This window comes from Anser brachyrhynchus, assembly GCF_964034855.1.
Source record: "Anser brachyrhynchus genome assembly, chromosome: W".
Taxonomy (NCBI): domain Eukaryota; kingdom Metazoa; phylum Chordata; class Aves; order Anseriformes; family Anatidae; genus Anser; species Anser brachyrhynchus.
The window spans coordinates 23,097,699-23,114,477 of record NC_137704.1 but is presented as its reverse complement, the minus strand read 5'-3'; the positions used below and the strand labels follow the sequence as shown (position 1 = coordinate 23,114,477).

General features: G+C 46.7%; 1 protein-coding gene across 1 annotated transcript; it reads right to left on the bottom strand.

Moving 5' to 3' along the window:
* Positions 1 to 754: 754 nt before the first annotated feature.
* Positions 755 to 11,868, bottom strand: LOC308184980 (uncharacterized protein; the record flags this gene model as incomplete). Its single annotated transcript, XM_080572524.1, has 2 exons — positions 10,817 to 11,868; positions 755 to 3,466 (listed from the first exon to the last, which is right to left on the bottom strand). Exon 2 carries the CDS (start codon positions 2,765 to 2,767, stop codon positions 755 to 757), a length of 2,013 nt encoding a protein of 670 aa, XP_080428650.1. The 5' UTR covers positions 2,768 to 3,466; positions 10,817 to 11,868.
* Between the last annotated feature and the right edge of the window lie 4,911 nt (positions 11,869 to 16,779).

Sequence of the window (16,779 nt, the reverse complement as noted above, 5' to 3'; positions counted from 1 at the left end):
GATGCCCAGCCTATCCTCGAGCAGCCGGCCCCCCACCCCGGCCAGCCACCCCTATATATTGTTTAGCATGACGTCAGATGGTATGGAATACCCCTTTGGCCAGTTTGGGTCAGCTATCCTGGGTCTGTCCCCTCCCAGCTCCTGCTGCACCCCCAGCCTGCTCGCTGGCAGGACAGAGCGAGAAGCCGAAAAGCCCTTGGCCTGGTGTAAGCACTGCTCTGCAACAATTAAAACATCAGCATGTTATCAGCGCTCTTCTCATCCTAATCCAAAACATAGCACCCTACCAGCTACTATGAGCTACTTAACTCTGTCCTAACTGGAACCAGGACAGATATCCACCCCTTATTCCATACCATTTATGTCATGCTCAGGTTACACTCTGTCCAATACATTCTAATTAATCACCATTTTCATCTATGATATATAGCAATCATGGTAGTGATGACATACATTATTATATAATAACTAACATACTACAATTCAACTCATGGGCTATTCTCACCCAGTATCAAATCCCCTTGAGGTACACACCGGACCTCCCCATTCTTTTGCATTACCCACCAAGTGCATCCAGGTCCCTGAGCAAAAGCAATTCCACGAATGGGTTTGCCTTTTCCTGAGGCAGGAGTAGCCCAGACTGTTTTACCCAGCATGTTTCTTACGTGCACTACAGGAACTTTATCCCCTTCTACAGTGCGTAACAGGTTTGATTGGGCAGGTCCAGCTCGGTTGGCAGATCCCCTGGTATTGACTAACCAGGTGGCCTTTGCCAAATGTGTATCCCAATTTCCTTTTCCATGGTGGTCCATTTGCTTGGTAAACATACAAGTTCTTCCTTGAAGAGATACCTTTCCTTCACAGCTGACAGGAGACGCCTCCAGAGGCTGCGAGATTGTGCTCCATCTCCAATTGCTTTGTCAATGCATGCGTCCCTAGCAAGGGATCCCAGCCGCCTGGCTTCCTTGCCCTCCAATTCCACATAATTGGCTCCCGTGTCCCAGCACCGGAGCAGCCAGGTGACAAGCTGCTTGCCTATACAGCGACCAAAATCTTTTCGCACATCTCGTAGCTCACGCTGGTATAGAGTCCGGGTAATTACTGTTGATTTTTCGACATCCTCATCCTCATCTTCAGTCTCCTGCACCTTTGATGGCCGGTGTAGAGTCCGGGTAGTTACTGTTGATTTTCCGACATCCTCATCCTCATCTTCAGTCTCCTGCACCTTTGATGGCTGGTATGGAGTCCGGGTAGTTACTGTTGATTTTTCGCCATCCTCATCCTCATCTTCAGTCTCCTGCACCTTTGATGGCCCAGCCTCGTCTTCACTACGCCCAGACTTAGCAGAAGACTGTCTGCGTTTTAAACGACCTGAGCCTCTATACCATTTTTTCACCTTGTCTACAGGGGCAACTTGCACTGCTACAGCTCGTTTCTCTGACCCAGACACAGGGTCTGCCACAGGGGTTGGAATACCCTCTGCGGGGTCAACTTGCACTGCTACAGCTCGTTTCTCTAACCCAGCCACAGGGTCTGCCACAGGGGTTGGAATACCCTCTGCGGGGTCAACTTGCACTGCTACAGCTCGTTTCTCTGACCCAGACACAGGGTCTGCCACAGGGCTTGGAATACCCTCTGCGGGGTCAACTTGCACTGCTACAGCTCGTTTCTCTGACCCAGCCACAGGAGTGGGAGCAGCTGCAGGAGCTGGAGCGGCTGCAGGGGCTGGAGCGGCTGCAGGAGCCGGAACGGCTGCAGGAGCTGGAGCTGGAGTAGCTGCAGGAGCTGGAACTGGAGCGGCTGCAGGAGCTGGAGCGGCTGCAGGAGCTGGAGCTGGAACGGCTGCAGGAGCTGGAGCGGCTGCAGGAGCCGGAACGGCTGCAGGAGCTGGAGCTGGAGTAGCTGCAGGAGCTGGAACTGGAGCGGCTGCAGGAGCTGGAGCGGCTGCAGGAGCTGGAGCTGGAGCGGCTGCAGGAGCTGGAGCTGGAGCGGCTGCAGCGTCTGTCACTAGGTTGCTAGTAGCATCAATTGCAGCTCGATAGGCACAAGCCAGACCCCAGCACGCTACAGTGATTTGTGTCACTTTGGAACTGCCAGAGTCATGACACCTTTTTTTCAAGCATTCTGCCAGCTTTTTAGGATTTTGCAGTTGTTCAGGGGTGAATGTCCAAAACACTGGAGGTGACCACTGCTCTAGAAACCTGCCCATATCCTCCCACACTCCCTGCCACTCGCAACTATCCCGCCTCAAGACAGATCTCCGGATGAGATTCCTAAGTAGTTGTTTAACCCTCCACAAAATCTGAAGCGCATTCAGGAGACATAACAACAAGAGCAGGCTGGTCTGAGTATCCCAAGGATATTCAACATCTCGGAGAACCACCGTAACTAACTCGGGGGATAAGAGGGTGGTGGTGAAGGAGAAAGGGAGAGTGAACAGGTAGGGAAACATGTCTTCCCCTGTCCCCTTCACAGATTGGCTCCCTAACGAAAACAGGCAATAGGTGCAATTGCTAATAGTTTCCGAGATATGGGTTCCAAAGTATAGAGTCGACGTCAGTGCTGAGTACAAATACCAGGTTAAAGTTGTGACCAGATATTTCATCATTTCATAAGCCATTGTTACACCGCACAGTACCATAACAATCTTAAACCAGGGCCCGGAAAGGATAAACAGTGCAACAGGGAGCACATACAGAAAGTAACGCACCATAAAACTCAATTTGGAAAACAGGCACAGCAGACTGGAGATTAAGGCAATCAACATCGTGACTAGCAACTATTAAGCAGGTCCAATACTTATACCAATTTTAGTTTAACACACTCTGGTCAGATTTGTCGATATCTCAACCCTTCGGGCCCCACGCTGGGCGCCAAAAGGACTGTTGTGGTTTAACCCGGCCGGCAGCTAAACACCACACAGCCGTTCGCTCACCCTCCCCCCTCCCTCTCTGGGATGGGGGAGAGAAACGGGAAAGTGAAGCCTGTGAGTTGAGATAAAGACAGTTTATTAAGACAGGAAAATAATAATAACAATAATAATAATAATAGTGATAATGGTAATAGTATTAACAATAATAATGTGTAAGAAAACAAGTGATGCACAATGCAATTGCTCACCACCCGCTGACCGATGCCCAGCCTATCCCCGAGCAGCCGGCCCCCCACCCCGGCCAGCCACCCCTATATATTGTTTAGCATGACGTCAGATGGTATGGAATACCCCTTTGGCCGGTTTGGGTCAGCTGTCCTGGGTCTGTCCCCTCCCAGCTCCTGCTGCACCCCCAGCCTGCTCGCTGGCAGGACAGAGCAAGAAGCCGAAAAGTCCTTGGCCTGGTGTAAGCACTGCTCTGCAACAATTAAAACATCAGCATGTTATCAGCGCTCTTCTCATCCTAATCCAAAACATAGCACCCTACCAGCTACTATGAGCTACTTAACTCTGTCCTAACTGGAACCAGGACACCTTTTAATAGCCACTGAAGATAGGAGCAGCTGTATGCAATGGACAATAAGCCTTCTTAACTTCCTAGGTTTAAATGGATATCAGGTCTCTCAACAAAAGGCTCAATTGATTCAATCGCGTGTGACTTATTTAGGTTTTGAGATTTCAGGAGGACAAAGAGAGCTGGGAACAGAACACAAAGAGGCTATCTGCCGTACCCCTGAGCCTCAGTCTATCAAGGAATTACGAACTTTCCTAGGGATGACAGGTTGGTGCTGCCTGTGGATTAATAATTATGGACTGATTGTAAGACCCCTATATGATCTTATTAAAAATAACCAATCAAGACTGATTTGGACGGGGGAGGCACGGGCTGCCTTTAAGAAGCTTAAATTGGAGCTAATGCGAGCACCAGCTTTGGGTCTACCGGACTTGTCTAAACCCTTTTGGTTGTACTCCTATGAGAGACAAGGGATGGCTCTGGGAGTGCTGGCACAAAAGTTGGGCCCCTACAGGAGAGCTGTGGCCTACTTTTCTAAACAACTGGATGAAGTAAGTAAAGGTTGGCCGGGTTGCCTTCGAGCAGTGGCCGCTATTATACAGGAGGCTCGGAAGTTCACTATGGGACAGAAGATAACCGTGCTGGTATCACACACTGTCTCGGCAGACTTGAAGCAGAAAGGGGCACACTGGTTATCCCCTCAAAGATTTTTAAAATAACAAGCGATACTGGTGGAGCAAGATGACGTAAAAATTGTGGTTGCTAACATTGTGAACCCAGCTTCTTTCCTTAGCAACGCTCCTGACGAGCCAGTGGTCCACGATTGTATCGAAACTATTGTGGGAATAGAAATGTTGTTTTTGCAGTGTTACATTGTATAGAAGGAAGGAATGTGGTATTGAGATATGCTTAAAGTGATAAGAAAGCTCAGCAGGTGACCTCCTAAAATGCAGACAACCAGACTCCTTAGAGCAATCAGGGATTTTTACACCCTCAGCACCCCTCCTCTTCTGGGAATGTAAAGCGAATGAACCAGACATTAAAGAAGCAATTAACTAAGTTAGTGTTAGAAACCCAACTTCCTTGGGTAAAATGCTTACCTTTAGCATTCCTACAGGTTCAAACAGCACCAAGAAAGGATATGGGAATTTCACCATATGAGATGCTGTTCGGATTGCCCTATCTGGGCAGAAGGGATGAGATACCACAATTCGAAACAAGAGAGTTTTCTTAAGAACTGTATTCTGGGGTTGTCCCCTTCTTTGTCATCTCTCAGGACCCGTGGGAAATTGGGTCCTGATTCAGACCTGGAAAGGATCAACTCCGGCCTGAATGGGAAGGACACTTCCAAGTACTACTAACCACTGGAACAGCCATAGGAACTGCGGAAAAAGGTTGGACTCACTATACTCGAGTGAAGGCATCCGTCGACCCTAGTACCTGGGAAGCTGTTCCTACAGAAGACTTGTTGGAAGCTGAAATTGAAGAGAAAAATCTCATAGTGGACTCTGAGCGGGATAAGAGCTTGCAATTGTAAACTAACCTTTTATTTTCACAGGTAACTAATGAGCGTGACTTGTGATTGAGAGAAAGGACAGACCTATAGTGAATTGAAGTGTTCCCAAGGGGGGTTTGTTATAGTAGTAGTGTATGTCTTATTCTTTGTATTGATAATTATTTGGAAACCTGAGGTTTAAAAATAATGACAGGGAAAAATCAATTATTAATTTTGTTCCTAGTGATTGTAGGCCTCAGAGAAAGCCTTGGTCAATTGGCAACTTGGAAAAGGCATGACCAGATAATAGTAAGACGGGATACCCCGTAGAAATATGGGTGAATGTGACAGAGGCTTATGTACCACAATCCGTCATGTTTGATGCTTGTGAGGTGTTAGCTTGTGGAGATTTAAATGCCCAACGACAACCGAGCAGAGAGAACAAATAACTGGGAGAGGCCCAACAGCCAGATTGAGAATAGCTGTATGGAAACGATCCTCTATTGCCATCAGAGAAAGGGAGAAACTCAAGGAGAAAACAGGAGAGAAAACAGGAGGCCCTCTTTGAAATGCGGCAGTTCAAACATTTGAGATTGAAACAGGGCATGGGGATGTGAATGCCTGGATAGAATGGGTCAAATATACTGTCCAGAGTCTCAACCATAGCGATTGCTATGCTTGTGCCTCGGGATGACCGATTGCCCAGATAGTGCCCTGCCCATTGGGGTGGACCAAGAACTCCCAGGGAATGCGATATATGATTGCATTGTACCAAGAAAAGACTGCCTGGGGAAATGAGGCCTGTAAGTCTCTCTCTTTGCTATTCCCTTCCTTGCGTGATAGCAATGTCAGGGCTCCCCCTGTATTCTCCACAGCTATAGGTAACCATACAGCTTGCCTCTCACGGCAGGGTGTGAGTGCTACCCAGCATCTGGGAGAATTTGCCTTGTGCACGAGGACCTTGAATGCTACCGAGGACTTGATGGGAAACTGCTCAAGACTTGAGATCCCCAGGGCAGATCTCTGGTGGTACTGTGGAGGGAAGATCTTATGGTCCACCCTACCATCTAACTGGGGAGGCACTTGTGCACTTGTTCAATTAGCTATACCCTTCACCCTGGCATTTGAAAGAGAAACATCACAAATACCCAGAAGAAGTAAAAGAAGCTTAGGAGTATCATTTGATGATAGAGCGTACATAGATTCTATTGGGGTGCCTAGAGGAGTTCCCGATGAACAGGAAGCCAGGAATCAAATTGCTGCAGGGTTTGAGTCACTGCTCTGATGGGTAATGATCAATAAAAATGTGGATTGGATTAATTATATCTATTATAATCAGCAGAGATTCATAAACTATACAAGAGATGCGATAAGAGGAATCGCTGAACAACTAGATGCCGCCAGCAAAATGGCTTGGGAAAACAGAATAGCATTAGATATGATTCTTGCGGAGAAAGGTGGTGTGTGCGTGATGCTGGGCAACCATTGTTGTACTTTTATCCCTAACAATACTGCCCCGGATGGCACAGTAACTAGAGCATTGCAAGGGCTTACCACCCTTGCCAATGAATTGGCAGAAAACTCAGGAGCAGACACTTCCATCACAGGATGGTTGGAATCTTGATTTGGTAAATGGAAAGGGATGGTAGTGTCCATATTTACATCCTTGATTGTAGTAGCAGGAGTTTTGACAGCTGTTGGTTTTTGCATTATCCCCTGTGTAAGGGGACTTGTCCAGCGGTTAATTGAAACTGCACTTTTGAAACAAATGACCATGGATCCACCACCCTACTCAGATAAGATGATATTAGAGCAAATGGAAAGCAAAGAAAGTGAAGAAGAGGAAGACATCTACCAAATTACATCTTAGAGAAAAATTTTGCAAACATCAACAAATTATAAAAAGAGAAAAGGGGGGAATTGTGGGAATAGAAATGTTGTTTTTGCAGTGTTACATTGTTTAGAAGGAAGGAATGTGGTATTGAGATATGCTTACAGTGATAAGAAAGCTCAGCAGGTGACCTCCTAAAATGCAGACAACCAGACTCCTTAGAGCAATCAGGTGAAAATCACTATGTTAAGTCAAGCCAGATAAGGGGAGAAAACATTACCATCTCAAAAACAGGCCGGCAACTGAAGGCCAGGCATTGTCTGTGAAGCATCAGATAGATTGTGAACCTGGATTACCCACTCCAGTGGGGAAACAGGGGAGGGTCCTGTCATCAAAAAGTATATAAACTGTGTTTTGGAACTAGTGGGTGCGCTCTCCTGCTTGTGGGGCGCCCGCCATTGCAATCGCGAATAAATTACTACTTCACTGAGATCCTCGCCTGAGCCTGAGTTATTGGCTACGGAGTGTTTCTCACAATATGGAAACTGTGTATTCTAGCTGACCAGATCTCAAGGAGGAACCCTTGGAAGACGCAGACGAATCATGGTATACTGATGGAAGCAGCTTTGTGAAACAGGGACAACGTAAAGCAGGGTATGCGGTGACAACCACTCAACAGGTAATTGAATCGAAACCATTACCCCCAGGACATCTGCTCAAAAGGCAGAAATAGTTGCTCTCACACGAACACTGGAATTAGCAGCAGGAAAGAGAGTGAGTATTTGGACAGATTCCGAGTATGCATTTGATGTTCTGCATGCACATAGAATCACAGAATCACAGAATCGTCTAGGTTGGAAGAGACCTCCAAGATCATCTAGTCCAACCTCTGCCCTAACGCTAACAAGTCCTACACTAAACCATATCACTAAGGGCTACATCTAAATGTCTTTTAAAGACCTCCAGGGATGGTGACTCAACCACCTCCCTGGGCAGTCCATTCCAATGCATAACAACCCTTTCAGTAAAGAAGTTCTTCCTAACATCCAACCTAAACCTCCCCTGGCGCAACTTTAGCCCATTCCCCCTCGTCCTGTCACCAGGCACGTGGGAGAATAGACCAACCCCCACCTCTCTACAGCCTCCTTTAAGGTACCTATAGAGAGCGATGAGGTCTCCCCTGAGCCTCCTCTTCTCTAAACAACCCCATCTCCCTCAGCCGCTCCTCGTAAGCCTTGTTCTCCAGACCCCTCACCAGCTTCGTTGCCCTTCTCTGGACTCTCTCGAGCACCTCCATGTCCTTCTTGTAGCGAGGGGCCCAAAACTGAACACAGTACTCAAGGCGCGGCCTCACCAGATAGCCCTCACCAGATAGCCCTCACATGGGGCTATCTGGAAGGAGCGAGGATTATTGACGGCCCAAGGAAAACAAATAAAATATGTTGAGGAGATTTTGAAGTTATTAGAAGCGGTAAAGCAACCAGAGAAGGTGGCTGTTATACATTGCCGGGGACACCAAAGAGGAACCGCTGACTTCGAGGTAGGGAACCGATTGGCTGACCAAGAAGCAAAAGGGTGGCCGGATTGGCTGAGGCAGAAGCGCTCACTTTAATACCAGACGGTAAAATACAATTTTTAGGTGAAGGACAGGAACCTAGGTACACATAGGAAGATCAAAAGTTAATTGGGGACCTGGGAGGAAAAGCAAGGAGTGACGGATGGGTATACCTGAAAGATAATAGGGTTGTACTACCCTCTAATTTAATATGGCCTACGGTCATGGCGGAACATAATAAGACTCATTGGGGAGCAGACACCTTGTATAAAAATCCGAGTCGAGTCTTAGTGGGAAGAAATCTGTATACTACGGTAAAACGAGTAACCCAACAATGCAGTAGTTGTTTGCATCATAACCCTAACACAGAAAATAGGGTAAGGTTCGGAATAATTGGTAAAGGAAACTATCCCGGACAACAATGGCAGATCGATTTTTCAGAACTGCCTAGAAAAGGGAGGTATCAATACTTGTTGGTTTTGACAGATACTTTCTCCGGGTGGCCGGAGGCTTTTCCCTGTCGAACCAACAAGGCAAGAGAAGTGGTCAAGGTTTTACTGAATGAGATAATACCGCGTTTCGGAATTCTGGCAGCAATGTCCTCGGATAGAGGCTCTAATTTTTTTGCACAAATAGTTCAACAAGTAAGTAAGGTCTTAGGGGTAGACTGGCAACTCCATACCCCTTACAGACCACAGGCAAGCGGACAAGTGGAGAAGATGAATCACCTAATCAAACAACAAATGGCCAAAATAGGACAAGAGACTAATTATCATGGCCTCAGTCTCTCCCTTTAGCTTTACTTAGAATTAGAGTAAAACCACGGACAAAGGAGAATCTAAGCCCTTTTGAAATATTATATGGAAGACCCTATCAGTTTTTGTTCAGCGGGAAGGATCTGACGGAATTGGGGTCAGGATACTTGTATAATTATTTAATAGGACTCCAAAAAACAGTTGAATCAAATATCTAAAGTTGTCTCAGGAACCAGGGCTAGAGGACTGGACTAACCAATCCACCCCTTTAGTAGTGGGAAATGGAACACCACACATGTTCAGCTGAGAAATGGGACTTGGCTGAAATGTTCATATTGAGAATTTTTTGGATCCGGATGTGAAACTGTGGCAAGAGCACAAGAGGGGGGACAATTCGATGGTCAAATCTTGAGCTGTCAGCGTGATAACACCACTAAGGAATAGCATGTGGTGCGGGTCTATGGTTGGAAATGGCAGAATGAGAATGGGAGGCGAGTGTTCTTTAAACATTTCTGGTCAGCTTATAATATGACAGGCCGCCAAAGAGAACTGAATTGTGACTGTAAGTGGAATCCCAACGTGGGAGCTTGGAAGCGCGCATATACGAGTACAAACGGGGCAGACATTGTAACAGGACCACTCGGTAACAAGGACACTCTGTATTATCACGCCCCAAAGGGTAAAGAGGGATGGGATGGTCCTTTTCCAAACGGGACGTGGGCCCTAAAGGGACATTATTGGGTGTGTGGCAAACATGCTTACAAGAGGCTACCCGGAAACTGGTCGGGAATATGCTATGGGGGGTACATAAGACCCTTGTTCTTTTTATTGTCACAAACACAAGGAAATCATTTAGGAATAAGATTATATGATGACCTGAACAGAGTGAAACGATCTATTGATACTTCCTTAGCCGGGGGTAGTGCCCAAAAGAGGAGAAAGGATGAATGGCCTCCTGAAAGAATCATACAGCATTATGGGCCAGCTACCTGGAACCCGAATGAGTTGGTATCAGGAGCCCGAGAACCTATTTATAATTTGAACCCAATAATTAGGTCGCAAGCTATCCTCGAAGTTGTAACCAATCAAACAGCGACGACCTTGGATCTTCTGGCTGATCAATCCACTCAGATGAGGAATGCTATCTTTCAACGTAGAATGGTCTTAGACTATTTACTAGCAGAAGAAGGGGGAGTGTGTGGAAAACTGAACGATTCTAATTGTTGTTTACAAATTGATGATAATGGAAAAGTGGTTAAGCAGATAACAAAAGAAATTAGAAAGCTAGCCCACGTCCCAGTACAAACTTGGAAGGGTATGGATTGGGATTTCTTTTCATGGTTGCCCAGTGGACCATGGGTTAAAAGGATGCTATTTTTATTTTTATGTGGTGTAATGACATTATTGTTTATACCTTGTATGATACCTTGCTTTACATTGTTGGTATTGCGAATAATAAATAGCACCCAATTTGTGATGACTTTGGGAGAGAAAAGGTGATGTGTCGATAATGATGCTTAAGAAATGGACACCCCGAGAACTGACTGATGAAATCCAACTGCTACTAACAAAGGTTGAAGAAGAGACACGAATTGATGATATTAAAAAGAAGGGGAGGAATTGTAAGGAATGGTCCAGCAATTCGTGCCACTAAGGGGTTTGAAGGGTTAACATTGAGGCCTGGGTTTAGGCGAGAAGAGAACAAAGGGATTTCTTCAGAGAAAAACTGCTGACTTTGCACGGACGTGCAGTAACTTCTGACACCCGGCCAAGAGACCACTAGATAAGGAGGAAGAATATGAGCCTCCCCGTCCGAGCGGCCCCCGAGAGACTAACAGAGACTGATAAGCAGGCGCACCTGGGAGGACTTCGGATTCGGGAAACCAATTATAATAACCCTTCCTCTTCTAGAAGTAGTAATGAATATGTATTAGCCTAGGAGCATAAAAATCAGCCGCCTTACGTAACAGGTGTGCGTCCTGGTGGAGCAGAGAGTCCCGGCGCACCCCGTGCTGTTTGCTTGCCTCTATTTGTTTAATAAATTGTAAACTTTGATTGCAGTCCTATCTGGGACTCAGTCATTTATAACAACTACCATGATTGCTATATACCATAGATGAAAATAGTGATTAATTAGAATGTATTGAAAAGATTGTAACCTGAGCGTGACATAAATGGTATGGAATAAGGGGTGGATATCTGTCCTGGTTTCAGCTAGGATAGAGTTAATTTTCCTCCTAGTAGCTGGTAGGGTGCTATGTTTTGGATTAGGATGAGAAGAGCGCTGATAACATGCTGATGTTTTAATTGTTGCAGAGCAGTGCTTACACCAGGCCAAGGACTTTTCGGCTTCTCGCTCTGTCCTGCCAGCGAGCAGGCTGGGGGTGCAGCAGGAGCTGGGAGGGGACAGACCCAGGACAGCTGACCCAAACTGGCCAAAGGGGTATTCCATACCATCTGACGTCATGCTAAACAATATATAGGGGTGGCTGGCCGGGGTGGGGGGCCGGCTGCTCGGGGATAGGCTGGGCATCGGTCAGCGGGTGGTGAGCAACTGCATTGTGCATCGCTTGTTTTGTACGCATTAGTAGTAGTAGTACTATTATTATTTTTTTTTTTTTTTCCTGTCTTAATAAACTGTCTTTATCTCAACTCACCGGCTTCACTTCCCCGTTTCTCTCCCCCATCCCAGAGAGGGAGGGTGAGCAAACTGCTGTGTGGTGCTTAGCTGCCAACCGGGTTAAACCACAACAAAATACAAGATGAACTACTGTGGTGGGTGCGCATGATTGTGGTGGGACTACCCGCCCCCCCCCCCCCCCCCCCCCCCCCGCTGCCCAGAGCTGAATAAACATACCTACTTTACAGCCTTACAGGTTGTGGAGTCTGTTTTCCACAAGTCAAGATAGGATACTGCTGTTGTTTAACTATTTCCACGCCCTTCTTGAACAGTTATCTTCAAGGGAGTTATATTAAGCCCTCCTCGATTTCCTTCCCTTACCCATACCATGGGATTTATTTCTTTTTCATTCTTTTCTGCTAATAATTTCATTGAGACTGTTATTCCTTTTTCACAGGTTTTCAACTGTATTCCTAATTTGACTATTAAATCTCTCCCTAATAAATTGGGCCCCGCTTCAGGTACATATAACAATTGCCCAGTGACAGTTTTAGTTCCCCAGTTTAATTCAGTAGTCTCAAAAAGTGACACTACCAGACCAAATCCTTCTACCCCTGTTATTCTTAAAGTATTACTAGTCAAATTGAGTCCTGATATTTTATAAGCTAAAGATGATCTGGATGCTCCTGTATCTACTAAAAATACAACCTCTTCTTTAGGTCCCACCTCTAAATTTATCAAGGGCTCTTGGTGAGACCACTGTTCAAAGAACCCCTGACCCCCTTATTCAGAGTTTATGATAGTAAACAATCTTTCTTCCCTTTTCAATTCAGGGCATTCTCATTTAAAATGACCTATTTGCCTGCATTTAAAACATCCTTTCTGTACCTGTCCCTACCGTGGCTGAGGAGGAAGTGGCCACTTTGATTTCACATTCCTGTTTCCTTTTTCTTCTTGATTCCATCCCAATCCTTGTCTTTCTTGAAACTTCTTTTCCTGTGGGTTCCCCATTCTCTGCCCCACCACTTGATTCACTGTGGAGATCATCATTTTTGCCTTTTGTTTCTGCTTTTCATCTTCCCTTCTAACATACACTTTCTGCGCTTCCCTCAAAAGGTTTTCTAATGGCTGTTCATTCCACCCTTTCAGTTTCTGAAGTTTCCTTTGTATGTCCAGTCACGCTTTCATCACAAAATTAATCTTTAAAAGCCCCTGCGCTACAGGGTCATCAGGATTCATTCCTGAATACTTTTGCATCCTGTCTCTAAGCCTTTCCAAGAAATCACTTGGAGTTTCATCTTTACTCTTGTTGTGGTTTAACCCGGCTGGCAGCTAAACACCACACAGCCGTTCGCTCGCCCTCCCCCCTCCCTCTCTGGGATGGGGGAGAGAAACGGGAAAGTGAAGCCGGTGAGTTGAGATAAAGACAGTTTATTAAGACAGGAATATAATAACAATAAAAATAATAATAGTGATAATGATAATAGTATTAATAATAATAATGTGTAAGAAAACAAGCGATGCACAATGCAATTGCTCACCACACGCTGACCGATGCCCAGCCTATCCCCGAGCAGCCGGCCCCCCACCCCAGCCAGCCACCCCTATATATTGTTTAGCATGACGTCAGATGGTATGGAATACCCCTTTGGCCAGTTTGGGTCAGCTGTCCTGGGTCTGTCCCCTCCCAGCTCCTGCTGCACCCCCAGCCTGCTCGCTGGCAGGACAGAGCGAGAAGCCGAAAAGTCCTTGGCCTGGTGTAAACACTGCTCTGCAACAATTAAAACATCAGCATGTTATCAGCGCTCTTCTCATCCTAATCCAAAACATAGCACCCTACCAGCTACTAGGAGGAAAAATTAACTCTGTCCTAACTGGAACCAGGACAGATATCCACCCCTTATTCCATACCATTTATGTCATGCTCAGGTTACACTCTTTCCAATACATTCTAATTAATCACCATTTTCATCTATGATATATAGCAATCATGGCAGTGATGACATACAGTATTATATAATAACTAACATACTACAATTCAACTCATGGGCTATTCTCACCCAGTATCAAATCCCCTTGAGGTACACACCGGACCTCCCCATTCTTTTGCATTACCCACCAAGTGCATCCAGGTCCCTGAGCAAAAGCAATTCCACGAATGGGTTTGCCTTTTCCTGAGGCAGGAGTAGCCCAGACTGTCTTACCCAGCATGTTTCTTACTTCTGACACCCGGCCAAGAGACCACTAGATAAGGAGGAAGAATATGAGCCTCCCCGTCCGAGCGGCCCCCGAGAGACTAACAGAGACTGATAAGCAGGCGCACCTGGGAGGACTTCGGATTCGGGAAACCAATTATAATAACCCTGCCTCTTCTAGAAGTAGTAATGAATATGTATTAGCCTTGGAGTATAAAAACCAGCCGCCTTACGTAACAGGTGTGCGTCCTGGTGGAGCAGAGAGTCCCGGCACACCCAGCGCTGTTTGCTTGCCTCTATTCATTTAATAAATTGTAAAATTTGATTGTAATCCTATTTGGGACTCAATCATTTAGAACAGCCTATCTTATCTACTGAAATCGTTTTGTCTTCCTTTCACATACTCATTAGCCTATCTTATCTACTGAAATTCTTTCAGCCTCTTCTCAGTGCTACTCGAGGCCATTCCCTCTTGTCCTATCGCCAGTTATCTGTGAGAAGAGGCTGACCCCCAGCTCCCCACACCTTCCTTTCAGGTCACTGTAGAGAGCCATAAGGTCTGCCCCTAGCCTCTTCTTCTCCAGACTAAACAACCCCAGTTCCCTCAGCCTCTCCTCATAGGACTTGTGCTCCAGGCCCTTCACCGCCTTCATAGCCCTTCTCTGGACATGCTCCAGGCCCTTGAGGTCTTTCCTGTAGTGAGGGGCCCAAAACTAAACACAGTACTGTCCTGGTTTCAGCTAGGATAGTTAATTTTCCTCCTAGTAGCTGGTACGGTGCTGTGTTTGGGATTTAGGATGAGAAGAATGTTGATAACACCCTGTTGTTTTAATTGTTGCAGAGCAGTGTTTACACCAGGCCAAGGACTTTTCGGCTTCTCGCTCTGTCCTGCCAGCGAGCAGGCTAGGGGTGCAGCAGGAGCTGGGAGGGGACAGACCCAGGACAGCTGACCCAAACTGGCCAAAGGGGTATTCCATACCATCTGACGTCATGCTAAACAATATATAGGGGTGGCTGGCCGGGGTGGGGGGGCCGGCTGCTCGGGAATAGGCTGGGCATCGGTCAGCGGGTGGTGAGCAATTGCATTGTGCATCACTTGTTTGTACACATTGTTAGTAGTAGTACTATTATCATTATCATTATTATTTTCCTTTCTTTTCTGTCCTAATAAACTGTCTTTATCTCAACCCACAGGCTTTCATTTCTTTCTGATTCTCTCCCCCATCCCAGAGAGGGAGGGGGGAGGGTGAGCGAACGGCTGTGTGGTGCTTAGCTGCCGGCTGGGTTAAACCACAACAAGAACTTGAGGTGCAGCCTCACCAGAGCAGAGTACAGGGGGACGATCACCTCCCTGGTCCTGCTGGTTACACTATTCCTGATACAAGCCAACACAAGCTCGGGGTTTTCCAGAGCCCTGCTGGTCCTTCTCCAGTTATTTCACTCCCAGAGGTTTCACCACAGACCCATTGGGAATACCAAGTTGTCCTCATGACCAGAGAATTAAAGGCTCTGTTACAGTCACTCTCCATGCCTGCTGAGAGCAATGCCCAAACAGTCTAGAAATGGGAAACAGTTCTGCACCAATATTATTTGCAGTTAAATGCAGTTTAAACTATATTACATTATATTGCACCTGTATTATTTGGAGTTAACAATGGGGTGAAATCTAGCTGGCGACCGCTCACCAGTGGTGTTCCCCAGGGATCGGTGTTGGGGCCTATCCTCTTTAATATCTTTATTGATGATTTGGACGAGGTAATTGCATGAACCCTCAGTAAGTTTGCAGATGACACCAAGTTGGGGGGAAGTGTCAATCTGCTGGAGGGTAGGAAGGCCCTGCAGAGGGACCTGGACAGGATGGATTGATGGGCAGAGGCCAATGGGATGAGGTTCAACATGGCTAAGTGCCGGGTCCTGCACTTTGGTAACAACAACCCTGTCATCCCCCTGTACTCTGGTTCCCAGCTTGATGCGGTGATCATCCTCCTGTACTCTGCTCTGGTGAGGCCACACCTCGAGTACTGTGTTCAGTTTTGGGTCCCTCATGACAGGAAAGACATCGTGGCCCTGGAACGCGTCCAGAGAAGGGCTATGAAGCTGGTGAAGGGTCTGGAGCACAAGTCCTATGAGGAGTGGCTGAGGGAACTGGGGTTGTTTAGTCTGGAGAAGAGGAGGCTCGAGGGAAACCTTTTGGCTCTCTTACAAATACCTGAAAGGAAGGTGTGGGGAGCTGGGGGTCAGCCTCTTCTCACAGATAACTGGCGATAGGACAAGAGGGAATGGCCTCGAGTAGCACCAGGGGAGGTTTAGGTTGGAAATTAGGAGACATTTCTTCTCAGAAAGAATGGTTAGGCTTTGGACCGGGTTGCCCAGGGATGTGGTGGCATCACCGTCCCTGGGGGTGTTTAAGGAAAGGTTGGACGTGGTGCTTAGGGACAGGGTTTAGTGGGGGATATTGGGGGTAGGGGGATGGTTGGAGCAGATGATGTTGGAGGGCTTTTCCAACCTTAATGATTCTGTGGTTCTATGATTTTTTAAGCATTAGGCTATTTTGCTGGGCTGAACACAGGGAGGCACCTCATTAACCTGGAGGAATCCCAGAAGGTGCCATGCCAAGGGATAGCTGCAATACAGGAGGAAAAGGGAGAACAAGAGAATGCTAGAGACTAATGGAGAGCAGCAAGGGGGTGACAGAGCAGAGCATGTGAGAGCACTTGGTGCAGCTTCTGGCAGAGCACCCAAGTAAGAAATGGCAACCCCAACTGCATGGAGACAGCACAGGTGAGAAGGAAGGTAGGTGGTTTGCCTCCCAAGATGGGGAATTTCAGGTTCTGAGCCAGGAAAAGAGAGAACTTGGTTCCTTTCAAATTCATCCTGCTGTG